This window comes from Asparagus officinalis, chromosome 6, assembly GCF_001876935.1.
Source record: "Asparagus officinalis chromosome 6, Aspof.V1, whole genome shotgun sequence".
Taxonomy (NCBI): domain Eukaryota; kingdom Viridiplantae; phylum Streptophyta; class Magnoliopsida; order Asparagales; family Asparagaceae; genus Asparagus; species Asparagus officinalis.
In genome coordinates, this window is record NC_033799.1 from 29,479,761 (window position 1) to 29,498,751 (window position 18,991).

The window sequence follows — 18,991 nt, forward strand, 5'->3', positions numbered from 1 at the left end:
AGCCGCCGCGACCTCCGCCTTGCTGTCCTCGTGGACGAGTTCTCCTCCACCGACGTCGATTCTCTCCTCCTCGACTCTCGCCGGCTCAACTCCGCGTTCAATCTCCCCACCGTCGAGCTCACCCACGGTAAAGGAAACTCTTTTTTTTTGCTAATCAGTACTTAAAGCACCCTATAGTTTCCCCTAATTTGCACCCCCGCTTGCTTTTGTCCACACTTATGTACCCTAAAACTTTTCTAAAGTTTGCACGCACTTAAATACCTGTGTTATGCTGAGGTGAGAATTTTCCCCTGAGTTTTTCCATGTGACGGTCACAAGCTAATTTTTATAAGTTTTTAGTCCTGTTAAATACACCATAATTGTATTTTAAAATAATATAAATTGAGCTTGTTTAAGATAGAATTATGGTGTATTTAACTGTAAATTCAACAAAAATTAAGGGCTAAATTGTTCTAAAAATTATCTTACGAGTGTCAAATGAGAAATCTCGGAGAAAAAAAAAATCACATTTGCATAATAGAAGGTAGTAAAGTGCAACTTTTACAAACATCAATGCGGGTATATGAGTGCAAACTAGGGGAAGCTATAGGATATTTAAGTGCTAATTAGCCTTTTCTTTTCTTTGTTATTATTATTATTATTATTATTTGGAATTTGAGGTGGATTTGGTTTGTTAGGGTGTGGTTGCTGTGATGTGAGGGGGCCTTTTAGGGAGGCCCTGCATCGGATTGTTATTTGGTTTGTTAGGGTGTGGTTGCTGTGATGTGAGGGGGCCTTTTAGGGAGGCCCTGCATCGGATTGTTGATAGCAAGCATAATTTTGACTGCTTGCTTATTGAGGTATTTTTTAGGGAGGCCCTGCATCGGATTGTTGATAGCAAGCATAATTTTGACTGCTTGCTTATTGAGGTATTTTATTCTAAATTTTGTTTTCCTTTTGTTATTTCAATTTCATTTCTTTGCAAGGGTTTTCTTTTGTAGAATGACATCAGAGAGAAATTGACTTTAATACATTTAATTGATTGAAAATGCACATTTGATAGTTAACATGTACTTTTGTAATTTGGTAAGTTAGATAAACCTGGTTTTCTCGCATCACTTGTGGGTTCAGTTCCCATTAAATTGTCTGGAATTTGATTCAACTTGGATAGGTTAGCTTTTAGTAGTATTAGTTTAGCATTAAGAACCATTAAAGCTAAAGTTCTATAAATTCACATAAGTTCAAGACCAATTTTTCGCAGTATATGAGTATCCATCTATCACTATTATTATGTACTAAAACATACGTTCTTGAGAGATTCAGCAATTGACGTCTGAACTTCCATGTATAACTATTTATTGATTTTTCTACAACTTACTTTCTTCTTCTCCCTCCCTCTCATTCATTGCAAGGGGCTCCAAATGATTAGTTTTTAATTTTATTTTAATTATATTCTAAGTTGTATGATAACTTTTAGAGTGAAAGCAACGTACAACTATCAACATCATAATATGGAATATGATTGTTACAACAATGTTGTAATACTCAATCCCATGCATGAATAGGGTAAAACTAGTAAGAATCATTATGAAAACCTTGTGTTAAAAATGAAAAAAGAAAATGAAGGCTGAAGTGCAGATCTTTTAGTAATTTTCTTGAAATATCTTGCTTTGATGACCAAATTGTGACTAGAAGATAGAAGTTGCCTGAGCTTTTAAGAAGATTGCAAAGATTTATTTATTAGTCGAGAATACCGACGGAAAGATAAATTTCTATGTCAGTAATGACTCCCACAAAATGTTTATATGGCTTCCTCCTTTATCTCTACCTGTCAAAGTATGGGCTTATCTGGCTCTTAATATGTTTGCAAACTTGGTGAAGAAATAGTTCTCCATGACTATAACTGCTTTTGAGGATACTTTATGACTTTGTTAGGTTCCTATTGTCGGACAATAACCTGTCATCCCTTTTCTCGATTAAATACATCAATTTACCTTGAAGTTCCAAAGTGCAGGCATCGGTTCTGCTTCTCAGAGTAAAATGGTTTCCTCATCCTTTTCTTACTTTTGATTCCAGACTCTGAGTGCTTTAAGATTCTTCACTTTATGTCTTGTAGTAGTGCTGGCTGGTTGCTGTTGGACTAGGGTTACACATGAACATTTGATATCATAACAGGTATTAACGCGACAACTTAAGTAACCTTAATATTGAGAGGTCATGTGTCAATTTAATAAGCTAACATGTTACAATTTTGGCAACAGTAATAGTGACACTAATAGTCAACACTAAATTCCATGAAAGGCGCCTTCTCTTCATATAATCACATATTGCCCTTATATAACACGTCATATGCGTGGTTAATATGCTTTTTGTGTTCGGCAGCTAATGAAGACTTTGGTACTACACCCAGCTTACTATTTCAAGCTCAAGGCATGGACTCAGTGTCATGTTTATCAGTTTCATAATTGAGCTGAATAAAGATATTTCATAAACAAATCATTTTATACCTTGATTCACTGACTTGATTTGAAGTTGAAGAAAAAGTAGGCAAACTGGGGGTTCTGTGCACCTGACTGGTTTTGTTAACATACTTTTTAGCATTAATACTGTAGTTTTGAAACTGAGTTGATTATCTTTTTCTTGTATTGCCTCAAAATAAATCTTGGATTTATCATGCCTAATACATATTTTGTTTAAAGTGATGAGATATATAGGGTGTGGACTATCAGGAGAGGTGGTGGAGGTATACAGTTCCTTAAAGATTTTTCTTTTTTCCAGATTTCTTTGTGAAATACTGGGTGATTAGCAAGAAACAAGCACTTGTGGATCAATCCTTGTGCATTTCTGGTTTCCAATGTATGCATGAAAGTGATAGGAGGTTGTTATCGTGTGTGTATGCATGTGCGCGTGTGCATGCGTGTGTGTGGTTTTATGGCGGGTTGTACTACAACATGAGGCAATTTTCTAGATTTATGCACGGGAAATTTTCAATTTTTAATTTGCTACTTTGTTGAGCAAAATTTAATGAGATTCTATGCTCATTTTTTTCTTAGAAGATAAAGCAGTGAAGATCTTTTTATTTTCCTGTTCTCACCTTCCATTGCTTACAGTATTATTTTCACAGTATTATTTTCTCAGTCATTCATATGAAGAACTCAAGTTTCCTTGACATAGAATTCAACTGTGATCAACTGTGACCTCACATCCTGACAAACTGCATTGTTATGTAGACTTCTGGATTGGCAAGACCAGATAAGTTTGTGACAGAGTTGGAAGAAGTTGGCATTCACTTAGACATCACAGTTGCTGTGGTTGATGCTGAATCACTAGATAAAATTTTACACATTGATATAGTAAAGAAGCAGTTGCAGCACGTGGATCTTGTATTATTGAACAAGTATGCCCCTTTTAATGCCTGCTTTTTCTCATGCAACAAGAAATAATGACGAGACCCATATTCAACAATCAGACATCCAAAATATCAATTTGTTCAATACTGAATCTTCTTTGTTATCGTTTGTTTCAATGCGTATAGTTGTGAATAGGGTGCAAAACAACTCAGATTTATCATGATCCAATCCGCATCCATATTTGCGGATGTTGATACTTAAGTTCTAACTGGTCAGATACGGATACAAATATGAAATATTGATATAGTTTTTAATCTCAGTTCGGATATAGATACAAATATGTTTGACAAGCTAGGCTTGAGTATATTTTAAGATATAAAGACAAATTTTAGCTGTTGTTATGCATTGAAGGTATATGGAGATGTTTTCTTGTGTGAAGATCTGGAATTCTTTTATAGAAATTTGCAAATTCTTTTGTATTCAAAGGAACTTATGATAATATCTAAAGATATAAGATAATTAACAAGGAAAATAATTTTGTATAATGGGAAAAGAGTTGGTATCGGGTTGCTCTAGTATAAATTAATGCAAGAAAATGTCTTTCATTTGGTGCATGTTAAGATATGAAATGAATTCTGCACTTTAATATGTACGTTGTGTATGCTCCAATGAGTTATGCAGTAGATTGTCTCTTATGAGATGCTTGACTTAGTGGAAACATGTAGATGCAGTTTCCAGTTGGAATCACTGTGAGTTCCTCTTGCAGATGTGATTTGGCTACCCTCGGTCAGGTATCTGATGATGAAGATATTTTAGAAGGACTAACAGGGGGTGCAAAAGTTGTTCGCTCACAGTTCTGTAAGGTTCCACTGGATCTTGTGATTGACTGTAGTAATATTCAAGCTTTAACTGCAGTAAACGAAGAATACACTGCTCCGGGGGTGCTTTCTCATGAATCTTTGCCTAAGGCGACATTCCGAGGAAATATGTTCGGCAAAACTTCTGTAGCTGTTTCCTCCATTGTCCATGACAGCAAGCAGCCTGTTGCAGGTGATAATTAAATGCCTCATAGTTTGCAGGATTAGAGTTTATTGTCTGGTTCTAATGAAATTTGTCACATTGCTAGGAAGTTCTAAGTTGTTCAATTATGTTACTTTTTCACCTTACTCTATAAGTAAAAAATAGCGATCTAACGATTGCTAGATCTCGAGTAAAAGCCGGTAAACTTTTATAAAACACACTTTCACAATAACTCTGAGAAGTGATGCAGCTTAGCATATGTCTTAGATCCTTGTTGTAGCATCCTTAACACATTGGAACTGCAGTGAAGAATAACACAAGCGCACACACTTGATTCACCAATTTACCTAAAAATAAAAATATATATTATAAAACTATAGAGCATGATGGGAATGCACTCGGTGCACTTTATAAGCTCCATTAGGCCTATTTGGCTTCGATTGTTGAAAAGTTAATTGGGCTTTTACTTTCCAACGAGCTAATTTAATTTGCTACTAACTTATTTAGTGTTTTTAGATAGGTTGGTGTGCAATTTTTAAAATTTATTGGGAGCAGATTGTAACATTACAAGGGCTTATATGCAATTTATAAATTTTCAGCAGTGCAACTGCACCCCTACACATCTATTTAAATCCGCCTCTGCCAAGGTTCATGAGGAGCTTGGAAAATATGATAGTTTTCACTACTTCATATTGTAGTTGGTGATGGCGTGGTAGTCCCAAGATGTCAAGTTTTACCTTGAGGCAATAGGTCTTTCCATCTCATGGAACAAACCCATCGTGAATGAAAATTATAAGCTCTGAAAATAATATAAGCAAGTGAAGCTGGTCGAGGGTTGAGGTGCTCTGGAAGGTGCCGCTAAGTGGAGGAAAACACCTACTCCGCCGTTCATTTTAGTACTCAAAAGAAAATCACAGGAAAAACAGCATCGCAAGAAAAAGAGAACTGCTTGAATTTCTGTACTTGAGGATAGTATCTAGGGATGGGGGGACAGAAAATATAGACTGAATTTACCAGAATTTTGGTGTTAGGTTATATTGTTCCATTAGCAATATTTATGTTTTGTTTTACAAGTTATCTAGAAATCATGATAACATAATTACATATGACAGATTCCTCTCAGTACCTAACCACCCTTGAAAGGGGTCCTTTTTTATCTTTAAAAATACTTATAGATGTGTAATAAAAAAAATACCTTTATCACTTGATCTGTAAACTTTCCTCTCAGTACCTAACCACCCTTGAAAGGGAAAATCAGAGGGAAAGTCGTCCTTTTTTATCTTTAAAAATACTTATGGATGTGTAATAAAAAATTCCTTTTATCACTTGATCTGTAAAGTTTCCTACCTTCTGTTTCATTGCTGTCAATACCATAATACTTTATGATACCTACATATCTTGGCATAGGTTTGTTTTTCTAACTTCGATTCTCTTTCTTTTAGGTTTATCTCAAGAATATGCATTCTCATCTGTTACCTTTGAAAGTGAACGCCCCTTGTCAGTAAGCGTGTTTCAAACAAGAGTTATGACACGGATGAGGAGAGCAAGAGGGCTTCTTAGAGCCAAAGGAATTATATGGTTTGCTGAAGATAGGTAGCTCAGATCTTTAGTCGATTATTTTGTTTCTTATGATTTTCCATCTTTCTTTATGATTTGTGTTGTATCTTTATTTCATTCCAAAGATCTTGCACTGATTAGCATCTTTACTATCACTGCTGAGTTCTCTATCTTTTATTTGCTTTACAATTACATTCTCTATGATTGTTATCTCAACTTTTATTTAATATTATATAGTATTTTCTGTACTGAACTTTTGAGAGTCATCAGTGCATAATGGGTACAGATTAAAAGGATCGAGAAGCTGATGAACCTCTTAATTTAATTTCAGAGAAAGTCGCTTTATATTTCAATGGAGTGGGGTTAAAAGGGTAGAAGCAATTAGTGGACGCCCTTGGGAAAGTGCACCAAAAACTTGTCTTGTGTTTATTGGCACTGATAAACCTGAACTCGAAGCTATCATTGTGCAGCTTTGTGAACCTGTTGATCCTCCCATGAGTATATCATCAGATAATAATATTTTGAAGGAACATGCCAGAAGTTTTAGTATGAAAGTAGCAGCAGATGGAAGATTTAAGGTATTCGTGCTTTCTCAGTCATGATCAGAAAAAACTGCTATGCTTGATATAGGTAATTATAATGCAAGGTTTTTATGGTCACCATATCCTTAAAAATAGTGATGGAGGGCTTTAATTGAATTGGCACCTTTGAGCATGGAAAGAACTGCAGTTTGGAGTACATTATTTTATATCTTTGCACATTTGAAGCACATTGCCATTTTTTACTTGAACTGATCTTTTGCATTTTATAATTATTCCCATACCACCAATGGAAAATCCGCAAGTTCAACCATTGTCGTCTTTTTCATTTATTTTGATACATCACTGATTAGAACTTTATGAATGAATATTTTGTAGGAACCTTCTTTTAGAAAGGAACCACTTGTTATATTTGGCCTGAAAGGTTCACCATTGCGTGGAATAAAGGAGGTTTGTGTTGATATTTTCAATAATGCTTAACATTGTTGATCTTATTGGAGACTATGTTCTTATGATGACGAATTATTTTTCAGTTCATTTAATTTTTGTATTACTTTTGTGCATCCTACGTAATTGATACTTTGATAGTACTTTTCTTTTTGAGACGTATTGATAGTACTTAGTTTTATAATGTCTCATGTTTTGAAAAATAGATTTTTCATTAAGGTTGTGTTTGGTATGGTAGAATGTGAAGGAAAAGAAAAAGAAAGGAAAAAGAAAAAGAAAAGAAAATAAGTTTCCTTTACATGCTTGGTTAGAAGGAAAGAAGATGGGTTTGAAGGAAAATAATATAAGTTCACTAAAAATGAGTTAAGAGAGTATAACTAGTTCTTAAGTTATTTCAAATTAGTCCCTCAGATCATTGAAATTTCTCTTAGGTCCCCTCATTTTGACGATTAATTCGAAATAACTCATGAAAATTGGGAGCCTTAATAGCAAAATTGATAATTTGAGGGGCAAGTTTTAAAATAATTTCAGAATTTGGAGGACCTAATAGCAATTTTAGTGATTGAGGGACTAATTTCAGAATATTAAAGATTTGTGGGACTAATGTGGACAAAGCCGACAGGTAAAAAGCGCAAGGGTTTTTTTCGATATTAGTTCCTTAAATCTTTCATATTTTGCAAGTATTTCCTCAGTCACTGACATTGCTATTATGTCCCATAGTTTTTCACTTATTTTTAAATTAGTCCCACTGATCAAGAATAGAAATAGTAATTGGAAGGATTAACTTGAAACAAATTATGAGAAATAGAGAAGTTGATAGTCCATAGCAATAGATTTTACTTGGTAAATCACTCCAATTGCTGTTAATTGGAGAGACTAATTTCAAACTAAGTTAAGAATTGGGGGACCTAATAGAAATTTTTGTCATTTGAGGGACCAAGTTTAAAATAAACTAAGAATGGAAGGACCTAAAATCTGTTTTTCATGATTTAATACTAATTTCAAAATGAGTGCTGCTACGGGGACCCAAAATATGGGACCAATGGAGGGGACATGTGAGGTGTTCCCTCCCTATTGCATAATGAGTTGGTCATGCCAACTCATTATGCAATAAGGAGGGGACACATCACCTGTCCCCTCACTTGGTCCCATATTTTGGGTCCTTAAATCATTTTCCTTTCAAAACATGAAAGTAGCTGGCTGGAGCATCTTGGATGCTCCATCTTTTTCTCTAAAAGAGAAATATTAAAAAAATAAATAAATAAGAAATAAAAATATGAAAGGCTTAAGGGACTAATATCGAAAAAACCCAAAGAACAAAGCCCAAACCAATTAAATCCATACATCTCTGCTGCGGCTTGGATCCACTTCTTTTTATTTATTGTTGGTGGGGCCCAGATGTAACAAAAGGGGAACATGGAAGTGTTTGGGATAGGGTTAAATGGTGGCCTTTTTGCTGAAAGAGGTGATCGGATGGGTGGCCCGACATCCCCTCCCCGCCCCCAGCATTTTCCCTAGGTTCAGGAAAAGGAAAAGGGCAAAGAATTTTTTTGATGTAATCTTTCTTTCGATTTATTTGCTTTCACTTTCATTTCATTTTTCCTACCAACCAAACAGTGCAAACTTATTTTCTTTTTCTCTGTCTTTTCTTTTCCTTGATTTTTGTTCAAACCAAACAGACACTAAGTGTAGTAGCATTATCTTTCTCCTGATATAGTTATTGGCATTTTTCAAAAGTTGATTATGAAAACATCTATGAAAGAACCTCGATATGTATATAAATAGTATAAGAAATATTACTTATATTTTAAAGCATTATGCTCTTTATAGAGCATAATTGATAGGGTGTATTATATGTATTATTATGTTTCTTTCTGATCCGTGTAATTTGGTTGTCAGTTCAGAATATAGAATTGTGCTTTGGTATTTTGTAAGAAGATATAAAACTTTCTAGGAAATATCAGAGACCAATAATAAACTTTTAACGCATAGGTAGGTGGACAGTAATATGATTAGGCTAGTTTTCTGCAGAAAAGGTCAACAAATGAGCAAGAGACATATATTTGTCATTAGAGGTGCATTATGTGACAAGGTTTATTAGCAAATTATGCTCAGAACTCAGATAGTTTGAGAAAAAATAAAATTAATTGTAAGTTATTTGGCTCTGTTTCATAAGAAAGGAGACTTTCCTTTAGACTAGTTCCGATTAGGTAAGATGGTTTTCTGGGATCTGTGCAACCAATATGAGTTACGACATTTAGATAATATTTAGATAATACTGGATGGATGTGAGATACTAGTGTTTCCAATTTCTAAGAACAAAGGCACACACAGTATTGAACAAGTTATCAGAAGATCAAACTTTTCTCTATATCATGAGAGGTGGCTGTGAGAAATATTCAGCCATATTGATGTGAAACGGTACATGGGGTCTATCAGAATCAACGATTTAATTCAAATAACACATCGTTTCACCAAATTTCATGATCTTTAGCAGAAATTAAATTCAAAACAACTAATGTGACACATGGATTTAACAAAGTTTGCATCAATAATTATGAATAATTCTCATCTCAATCAATTTAATTGCAATATTCATTATCATGCACAAGTTCTACAATCAATATCAAATTTTAACAGTCGCATGCTACTCTCGAACTCACAAATATAATCTAAGCAGTGAATATATGATAAGAGTTTAGAGATAGAATACTCATGCAATTAACTAATAAAATGAGATTAACAAAAAAATAGAGAGAAAACGAAACCTTCGTCGGCCTGAACAGGCTCGATGTGAGGGACCTCTGGAGGTGATGCGACGATGTCGAACTGGATGATGATGCATGGCGAACTGAGCGGCGACAACGGCAATGACTAAGCGACGACGAGGGTGACGGGTCAACGTATAAACTGGCGACGTGGGTGACGAGAGAACGTGGTCGACGAGTGGACGCGGGAGAGACGACAATGGCGGCTGTTTGAGGTGGATTTGACGATTTGTGGAGGAGGAAAGGGTGGCTGCTCGAGGTGGAGGAGAGCAGGAATAAGTTCGTTGGGACTGTTTGAAGTGGGGGGTGATTGGCGCGAGAGCAGGAATAAGTTCGTTGGGACTGTTTGAAGTGGGGGGTGATTGGCGCGGCTGCTCGAAGTGGAAGGGAGCAGGGGAGGAGGCGGCGGCGGAGGCTGCTGGAGGAGGAGAAGAGCGGGGGCGGTTGTTTGGGAAAACGAAGAAGAAATAGGGGAGGGTGGCGGTTATTTGTGGAAGAGGAACCAGGGAGTCGGCCTAGGGTTTCACACCCGTCGGCCTAGGGTTTCACACATGTCGGCCTAGGGTTTCACACCCGAGGCTTCACACTAATAATGAGTTAACAAAAATTTTCATTGATTCAAATCTCCTTTTTAAAAATCTGATTACAACCAGTCTTTTACAAAGAAAAAATTACAGATTCTGAAATCCCTCAAATCACTCAAATTGTCATAGCTAACTCTACTACCAAAATTCAAAATTCAAAATTAAAATCCTACCAAAATAGAAAATTCCTCAAATCTCTCATAATTAAAACTAAATTAAGATCTGGCCAAACATGCCAAATCTTCCTTGTCCAAAACTAAAATAAAAGAAAGTCAAATAACAAATATGAAAAATTACCATTATTGTCCCCATCACATATCCTTCGAGCAATTTTTCTTCAATCACATAGCAAAACATAGATCTTATGTTAATGCAATATAGTACATGAAGTGAAGGAAGTTTATTATTTTTTCCACCTATTTTCTAGTTTGATTTAGTTTTGATGTTTTTTCCACAAGGGGGTCATAGTTTCATTTCATGCACTATGCGCCTATTTTAATTTGGTCATACAATGATTTCCCTTGGTTCTGTATCCGATGTGATCTGTAAAATCTAGTAATTTGATGGTCATTAGCCCTATAAACTTCTAGTTCCTAGTTTCAGATTTCTTCCTGAAGCCCCCCTGACACAAGTAATCAGAGCTTTTAGTTTTGAATCTTTGATTATTAACTACAGTTTTCATTGTACTAATGTTGTCTCCTCTCTCCTTTTTGTACAGTCTGAACTCAATGGAGCTCTAATGCATTTGGTCAATGGTAAAGGGAATTTCTTCCTGTCAGCTACTACCTCTGGTGAAGGTAATACGATAGCTCTGTTTATATTTTTCTTACCTCGCTGGAAAATATGAGCAGATATGTGCAACACATAGAATTTAGATTATTTCTCTTCTTTTTTTTTCCCACAATATAAATGTAGTAATTTGGGGTGAGAAATTAGGGTTATTCTCTATCATAGAAAGGTACCCCTTTTATATAAGTGCACTATTACAAATAGGTCCTTACAACATTGACTAATTACTATCTAAATTTTATATAAGTGCACTATTACAAATAGGTCCTTACAACATTGACTAATTACTATCTAAATAACTCAACACTCCCCCTCAAGATGGGACAAATAGGTCCTTACAACATTGACTAATTACTATCTAAATAACTCAACACTCCCCCTCAAGATGGGCGACAGATATCAATCATCCCCATCTTGTTACAAAAGATATCATACTCTCTAGAACTTAATCTTTTTGTTAAACAATCAACTAACTGCTCTTCTGATTTCACATATCTCAAAGTCAGAACTCCTCTATTCAGTTGCTCCTTGATAAAGAACCGATCGATCTCCACATGTTTGGTGCGATCATGCTGAACTGGATTGTTTGCAATATTAATCGCCGATTTGTTGTCACACCAAAGGTGTAAGGAGTCTCTTCTAAACAAGCGTAGCTCAAATAATATGTTTTTGACCCACATCAACTCGCACAGACCAACTGTCATAGCCCTGTACTCCGCCTCAGCTGTAGACCTAGCCACCACATCTTGCTTCTTGCTACGCCAAGATACGAGATTACCTCCAACAAATACACAGTAGCCTGTAGTGGACCTACGATCATCCATACAACCCGCCCAATCAGCATCACAGTAGCCTTTAATTCTCAGATGTCTAGAACTTCTGAACCACAACCCCTTTCATGGGCTTCCCTTAATATATCTAAGAATTCTGCGAACTGCCTCCATATGCTGCTCTCTAGGATCATGCATATATTTACTCACCACACTCACGGCATGAGTGATATCAGGTCTCGTATGGCATAAATATATGAGTCGTCCAACTAGTCTTTGATATTGCTCTTTACTCATTGGGTCACCACCCTCAGCACACATCTTATGATTCTGCTCGATAGGAGTAGATGCAACTCTGCACCCCAACATCCCTGTCTCTGAGAGAAGATCCAGAGCATACTTCCGCTGAGAAAGCATTATACCCTTTCGCGACCTTGCAATTTTAATTCCGAGGAAGTATTTCAACTGTCCCAGATCTTTAACTTCAAATTTCTCTCCCAAATTCTTCTTCAACCGTAGGATTTCTTCAACATCATCTCCAGTGATTACAATATCATCAACATAGACCGCCAGAATAGTGATACGAGTTTTGGAGTGCCTGTAGAACACAATATGATCCCCATTGCACTGCTTGTACCCCATACTACAAACTGCCAACCTGAATCTGTCAAACCATGCTCTCGAAGACTGTTTTAACCCATACAAAGACTTCTTCAACTTGCACACCTTCCTAACTACTTGAGAAGTAGCGAAGCCTGGTGGAATCTCCATATACACCTCCTCCTGGAGATCTCCATGCAAAAAGACATTCTTGACATCTAGCTGATGTAGTGGCTAATTGAAGTTGGAAGCACATAACACCAACACTCTAACCGTGCTCATCTTTGCTACTGGAGCAAATGTCTCGTCATAGTCAATGCCATACGTTTGACTGTAGCCTTTAGCAACCAATCTGGCTTTGTATCTGTCGATCTTTCCCTCTGGAGTTTGCTTAACCGTATACACCCACTTACATCCAACAGCACGCTTCCCAGCTGGCAAAGGTACCAGCTCTCATGTATCATTCTTCTTCAAGGCCCGAAGTTTCTCTTGCGTGGCACTCAATCACCTAGGGTCTTGCTTAGCGACCTGCCAGTTATTAGGTACAGGTAATGAATGCAATGATGCAATGAATGACTTATATGCGGGTGGAATGGATGCATATGAAATGTAATTCGTAATGTCAGTATCCCAACTACTAAACTTAGCTGGAGGTTTTCCAGCATTAACTCTAAAGGTTTTGCGGGGCAAGACGAGAGTATTAGAAGTATCAGGAAAGAACTCGTTACCTATCGACTCAGGTGGAGAAGTCACTGGAGAGAAGGGGCTTGGGACATCAATATTTGTGGGTACTGGTATAGGCACAGGAGGCGGCTCATGCTGCTGTTTCTGTCTCCTCGTGTATACTCTCAGCTCCCCCTGACCTTGACTGTCACCTCCTGAGTCGCCACCACTACTCGGCGGTGTACCGTCACTACTCGGTGACTCAAGAGGACATGGAATCATCCCAACCACGACATCATTCTCATTTTCATTCTCATTCTCCCCCTCTTTACTAGCATCAGTAGAGTCATCTCCAAACAAGGAACTCAACTCCGTCTTCTCCCCATAAAAAGGTTCAAACTCCCGAAAAGTCACATCCATACTGACAAATAACTTTCTTTCAGTGGGATACCAATACTTGTATCCTTTTTGGCTTGATGAGTAGCCAACAAAGATACATTTAACTGCTTACGGATCCAGTTTACTCACCATCAATCTGTGATCTCTCACATAACATGTGCATCTAAACACTCTTGGTGGAACAACAAAAATATTCGAGCCCAAGAGCATCTCACACGGTGTCTTCATCCATAATACTCTTGATGGCATCCTATTGATCAAATAAGATGCTGTCATGACAGTCTCACTCCATAAAAACTTAGGCACATTCATTGTCAACATCAATGAGCGGGCCACTTCTAGTGGATTCTTATTCTTACGTTCAGCTACCCCATTCTGAGCAGGGGTGTCTGGACAGGTAGTTTGATGAAGGATTCCCTGATTAGAGATGAAAGCGGCAAACTCCTTGTTAAAATACTCAGTCCCATTATCTGTTCGGAGAATCTTCACCTGTACTTCAAACTGTGTCTTCACATAGGCCGAGAAGTCTTGAAAACATTTGTAAACCTCAGATTTCTGTTTCATCATGTATATCCAGACCATACGTGAATAACAATCAATGAAAGTAACAAACCATCTAAAACCACTAATAGAGATAGTAGGACATGGTCCCCAAACATCAGAATGGACAAGTGCAAATGGTTCACAACTTCGAAGACCAATCATTCTATAAGTAGAATGAGTATGTTTTCCAAGTTCACATGCATTACAAAATAACTCTTTTCTATCCACTTTCTTCATTATCATCACACTTCCAGCTCCAGAGTACATCCCCTCCAATGTCTTCCAGACATCAGTTGCACTTGAGATAGACTCCACCATCCCAGCTATGGTTGGAGACAGAAGTCAACAACCAAGAAACCACCAGAGAATTAGTGTTACTTCATGTGTTCCACTCAGCACTCGCCTCATTCTGCGGTTCAGTGCACTCCCCCTTCACGTACTTTTCAAGTCCTTTAATTCGAAGGTTCAACAATGCCCTTTGACACCAGCTCAAATAGTTTCTTGTCCCCTCAAGCTTGATGTCATTAGGCAGCAACTTTACCCTCTGTATTACCTACGCCGACTCCGGTGCTATCGCGACTGACCTACTAGAATTCTCCTCTAGTTTGGTCTGAAATACCTTGGCCACCCCCTCCAGGATCTCTTTCAATTCTTGACTAGTCACAGGTGTTCCCATTTGACTATCCTTATCTCAAACCCAACAGAGAAACAAGATCAAACACAACTCTACTAAAGGTCCTGCGAGATTGAGCACCTATACTTGATCTTCAGCCTCCACTCTGAGTTTTTAAAGCTTCTTCTCTACCAATCTACCCTTCTAATCTCTCTCTTTCTCAGCACCTGATGAGAATCAAAGATGCCAAAAACGCTGGAAACTTCAGCAGCATCGCCTTCAGCAGCGTTATATCCTACCATACGTACTCGCTGACCCTCTGCCTCCCCTGCATCTTCTTCTTCTAGCACAGCGACCCGTTCCCCCAATCCTGAATCTGGGACACGAACAACTTCTCCACCTCCTCGAGCACGTTCGTGCAAACTTCAGCAGCTTCGCCCTCATCTCCAACAGCGTCGGAAGAAACTGATCGGTCGTCGGATCTTCGTCGGATCCGAGGGGAGGGGGAGTCGGATCTTGAGATCTTAGTCGGATCTCGTCGGATCTGCAAGCCCTCGTCTCCAGCAGCGTCGGATCTCGTCGGATCTTGCTGCAAGCCTCGTCGGATCTTAAGATATTCGTCGGATCGTCAATCTGCAAGCCCTCGTCTCCAGCAGCGTCGGATCTCGTCGGATCTTGCTGCAAGCCTCGTCGGATCTTGAGATCTTCGTCGGATCGTCGGGCTTCGTCGTCCTGATCTTCGTCTTCGTCAGGCTCTTCGAGGACACGACCCTGTGCGCGATTCACACGACGAGGATCACGATCACGATCAGCTCCCAGAGGCGCCGCCACATGGCTCTGATACCATGTAGTAATTTGGGGTGAGAAATTAGGGTTATTCTCTATCATAGAGAGGTACCCCTTTTATATAAGTGCACTATTACAAATAGGTCCTTACAACATTGACTAATTACTATCTAAATAACTCAACAATAAATATAACTTGACATTTACCTGAATTTCTCCTGTTTTTTCCTTGAGATGAATTCAATCTTTATAGGACACGATTTAGATTAGTCTTGAACCTTATAAGCCATCTACACATTTTGGTATATTTCATCTTATGTTGATGGTTTGGTATCATTGACTAGTAGATTTAGCAGTTGCAACGTTTGAAACTTCCAAGTCATTGGCCCTATACTCTTAGATAATCGCACACTTTATTAGTGTATATTGGCATCTTAGGCTACATAATCTCTCTTTTATTTTATTTTTTTTGCTTCAGATTACAATTTAGAGCTTCTGCTTGATGAGAGATCTGACCCAGATGAAGCATGGAATGAAATTCGATTGGCTGCCAGTGCAGTCATTTCCAAAATATGTAAAAACTTTTGTCCTTGCAGGTAAAGTCTCAATTATGTAATGGGTAGAGCTTCTAGATTTTTTTTAAATGAGTCATCATCTGCAATTATGTTTTATTTACCTTTGAATATCTATAAATTCATCATTTAGTGTGTTTCTTTATATTGTCATTTCATGGCATGTCACATCTCTTATAATTCTTGTTCAGGATTGCAATTGATCATCACAAATAGAATTCAAGTATAACATTAAATCTTTACTACTTTTGTTTCTTCTTTCATCATGACGGAATAAATTGTAGCTTTTAAGTATGACTTTCGTCGTAAACTCCTTATGTTTCTTTCTTTCATCGTAATGGAATAAACTATGGCTTTAAATTCATCAATTTGGTCTTTTAGGTAATGCTTTAGACTGTCATTTTCAACTAGGGGTAGCAATCTTGATCTAGCTCACTTACCAAACAGGAAGCCAGCAGGATTTTGTCAAGGATAAATTGGTATTCATCATTATGTGGTAAACCCAACTAACCTGTTTATTAAACAGCTCGGACACGAATATATATGACCCCTTCATTCATTCTTACCCAATATTTTGATAATGTTATATTGGAGGAAAATAAGAAATGAATCCAACCATTAGAAACAGGCAAAACCGTCAAAAAATCCCAATATTGAGAACACAACCAAGATTGATACTGAGATTTCTACTCTTGGTACATACATATAGGGGCGGATCTACTGCCCAGCTAGGGGTGCAATTGCACCCCTAGACATTTATAATTTGCATGTAAAGTCATGCACCTTTTACATTTGCCCCACCCACCCCAAAATAAAAATAAAATTAAAATTACACCCCAAGACCCAAGCAATCTAAAAACGCTATAGATGTTAGTAACAATTTGAATTAGCTCATTGGAAAGTAAAAAAATCCGTCTAAATTTTTAACAATAAAGTGTTCTAAGTACGTTCTCATCATGTACTATGATTTTATAATATTATATTTTTATTTTTAGGTACAGTATGTATGGCGAGGGGGGCGGGATCAGAAAAATTTTCCTATTTGGAGGGTTTGGCCGGGCGGGGGGGGGGAAACAAGTGTATGTACTAAAGAATAAAAAATATGAATATATTAAAATTCATGAGTAGCTATGATGAGAACGTACTTAGACACTTTATTGTTAAAGGAAATTTAGACAGGATTTTTTACTTTTCCAATGAGCTAATTCAAATGTCTACTAACCATCCGTATAGCTTTCTTTTAGATTGCTTGGGTCTTGGGGTGTAATTTTAATTTTATTTTTATGTCTTGGGGGTGGGGTGGGCAGAATGTTTAAAAAGGTGCAGTGACTTTACATGCATTATAAATGTGCTAGGGGGCATTGACCCCTAGCTGGCAGTAGATGCGGCCGCGCTATATGGGGTATTGTTACCAAGAGTATGAAATCTCAGGTATTCAATCTTGGTTGGGTGTTCTCACCATATTGGGGATTTTTTGACGGTTGTTGGCCTGTTTCTAAGTGGTTGGGATTCATTTCTTATTTTCGCTTCAAAGTATAACGACTTATCAAAAATATTGGGTAAGAATGAATGAAGGCCAGGGGGTCATATATATTGTGTCCGGACGCTGTTTAATAAGACAGGTTAGTAATGCGGTTTACACACATAATGAATCAGGGAATACCGAATTTGATCTTGGACAATCGTGCTGGCTTCATGTTTGGTAAAAGTGAGCTAGATCAATGATTGGCTTAGCCCTAGGGTTGAAAATGACAGTCGGTAAGCATTGACCTAAAAGAGAAATTGATGAATTTAAAGTCCATAGTTTATTCCATTACGGATGATCAAGAAAGAAACATAAGGAGTTTACGACGAAAGTCATACTTAAAGTAGCAAATTTATGTCCGTCATGATGGAAAGAAGAAAGCAAAAGGTGAGTAAAGACATTTAATGTTATACTTAGAATTCTAATGTTGTGATGATTCAGATTCGCGAATCCTGAGAACAAAGATTATAAGAGATGTGAGCGATGCATGGAATTTGCGGCAATGAGTAGGAAGAAAGCACGCTTGAAGAGTGGATGGAAGAATATTATATAAGAAAAAAATAAATTACAAAAGGTAAAAATAAAGACATAATTGCAAGAAGATGACTATTTAAAAAGAATCTAGAAGCATTACCCATTACATATTGAGAACTTTCCTGCAAGGAAAAAAAGTATAAACATAATATAACATTTTATAGAAACCAATCGAATGCAAAGCAAGCAAAAAGAAATCATATATTGCATTTCATGGCAGATGGAGTCAGAATCTTAATAAACCGCACGACCAACGCTCACTACAATCTGTGCAACCTCTGGCCAGACGCCAGACACACCCAAGCAACTAAACCTAACAACCGACGACGATTCCACTGCTATGTCGGCCTACAGAATGCCAAATACTACACTGAATAAAGTGGTGGCGAATGTACTCTAGCAGAGATTATCAGCGGGCCCACATGCCTTGGAGGTTTGTCCGCAAAGCGTCTTGCAACTGGGCTACAATGGCTACCTAGGCAATACAGATACCAAACATCGCAACCACTCAAGACTGAACCCATACTACCACCAAACCTGCATGTAGGATGGGCTCTAATAAGGTTCAAGCACTCAATCCCTCCACAGAACTCGCCCCCCTGTCCTCATAACCCCGACTGCACATTCCTCTCAAGGAACAATAACAGCGGAGACCAGGCATTCGGCTACAATGCTCACCAGTTCCCGACTAAATTTATATGTGAGTCCTACTTATACGACTCACGTTCAATTGTCCCAATGTTGTAGAGAGAACCTATTTGTAAATAGTGCAGCTACTATATAAAGGCGGTACCTCTCTAATGATAGAGACTAACGCCTAATTTCTCCACCCCAAATATAACACCATACATAGGTCACTCAGAGCCCAACACGAACCAAACAAACAAACACTGACAGCGGCGCCTGGACCAACAAACTATGAAGAGAAAAGAAAATAAATATAATAATAAAAT

General features: G+C 37.6%; 1 protein-coding gene across 1 annotated transcript in view; it reads left to right on the top strand.

The window, feature by feature from the left end:
• The window catches only part of LOC109845989 (putative metal chaperone YciC), a 28,984-nt gene that overhangs the window by 1,925 nt on the left and 8,068 nt on the right, over positions 1 to 18,991 (top strand). The window contains exons 2-11 of the mRNA XM_020415215.1: positions 3 to 127; positions 678 to 715; positions 855 to 908; positions 3,210 to 3,376; positions 4,096 to 4,379; positions 5,792 to 5,942; positions 6,238 to 6,484; positions 6,824 to 6,895; positions 10,963 to 11,041; positions 15,886 to 16,003. Coding sequence (XP_020270804.1) covers positions 3 to 127; positions 678 to 715; positions 855 to 908; positions 3,210 to 3,376; positions 4,096 to 4,379; positions 5,792 to 5,942; positions 6,238 to 6,484; positions 6,824 to 6,895; positions 10,963 to 11,041; positions 15,886 to 16,003 — 1,335 coding nt within the window. The remainder of the gene's footprint in view (positions 1 to 2; positions 128 to 677; positions 716 to 854; positions 909 to 3,209; positions 3,377 to 4,095; positions 4,380 to 5,791; positions 5,943 to 6,237; positions 6,485 to 6,823; positions 6,896 to 10,962; positions 11,042 to 15,885; positions 16,004 to 18,991) is intronic.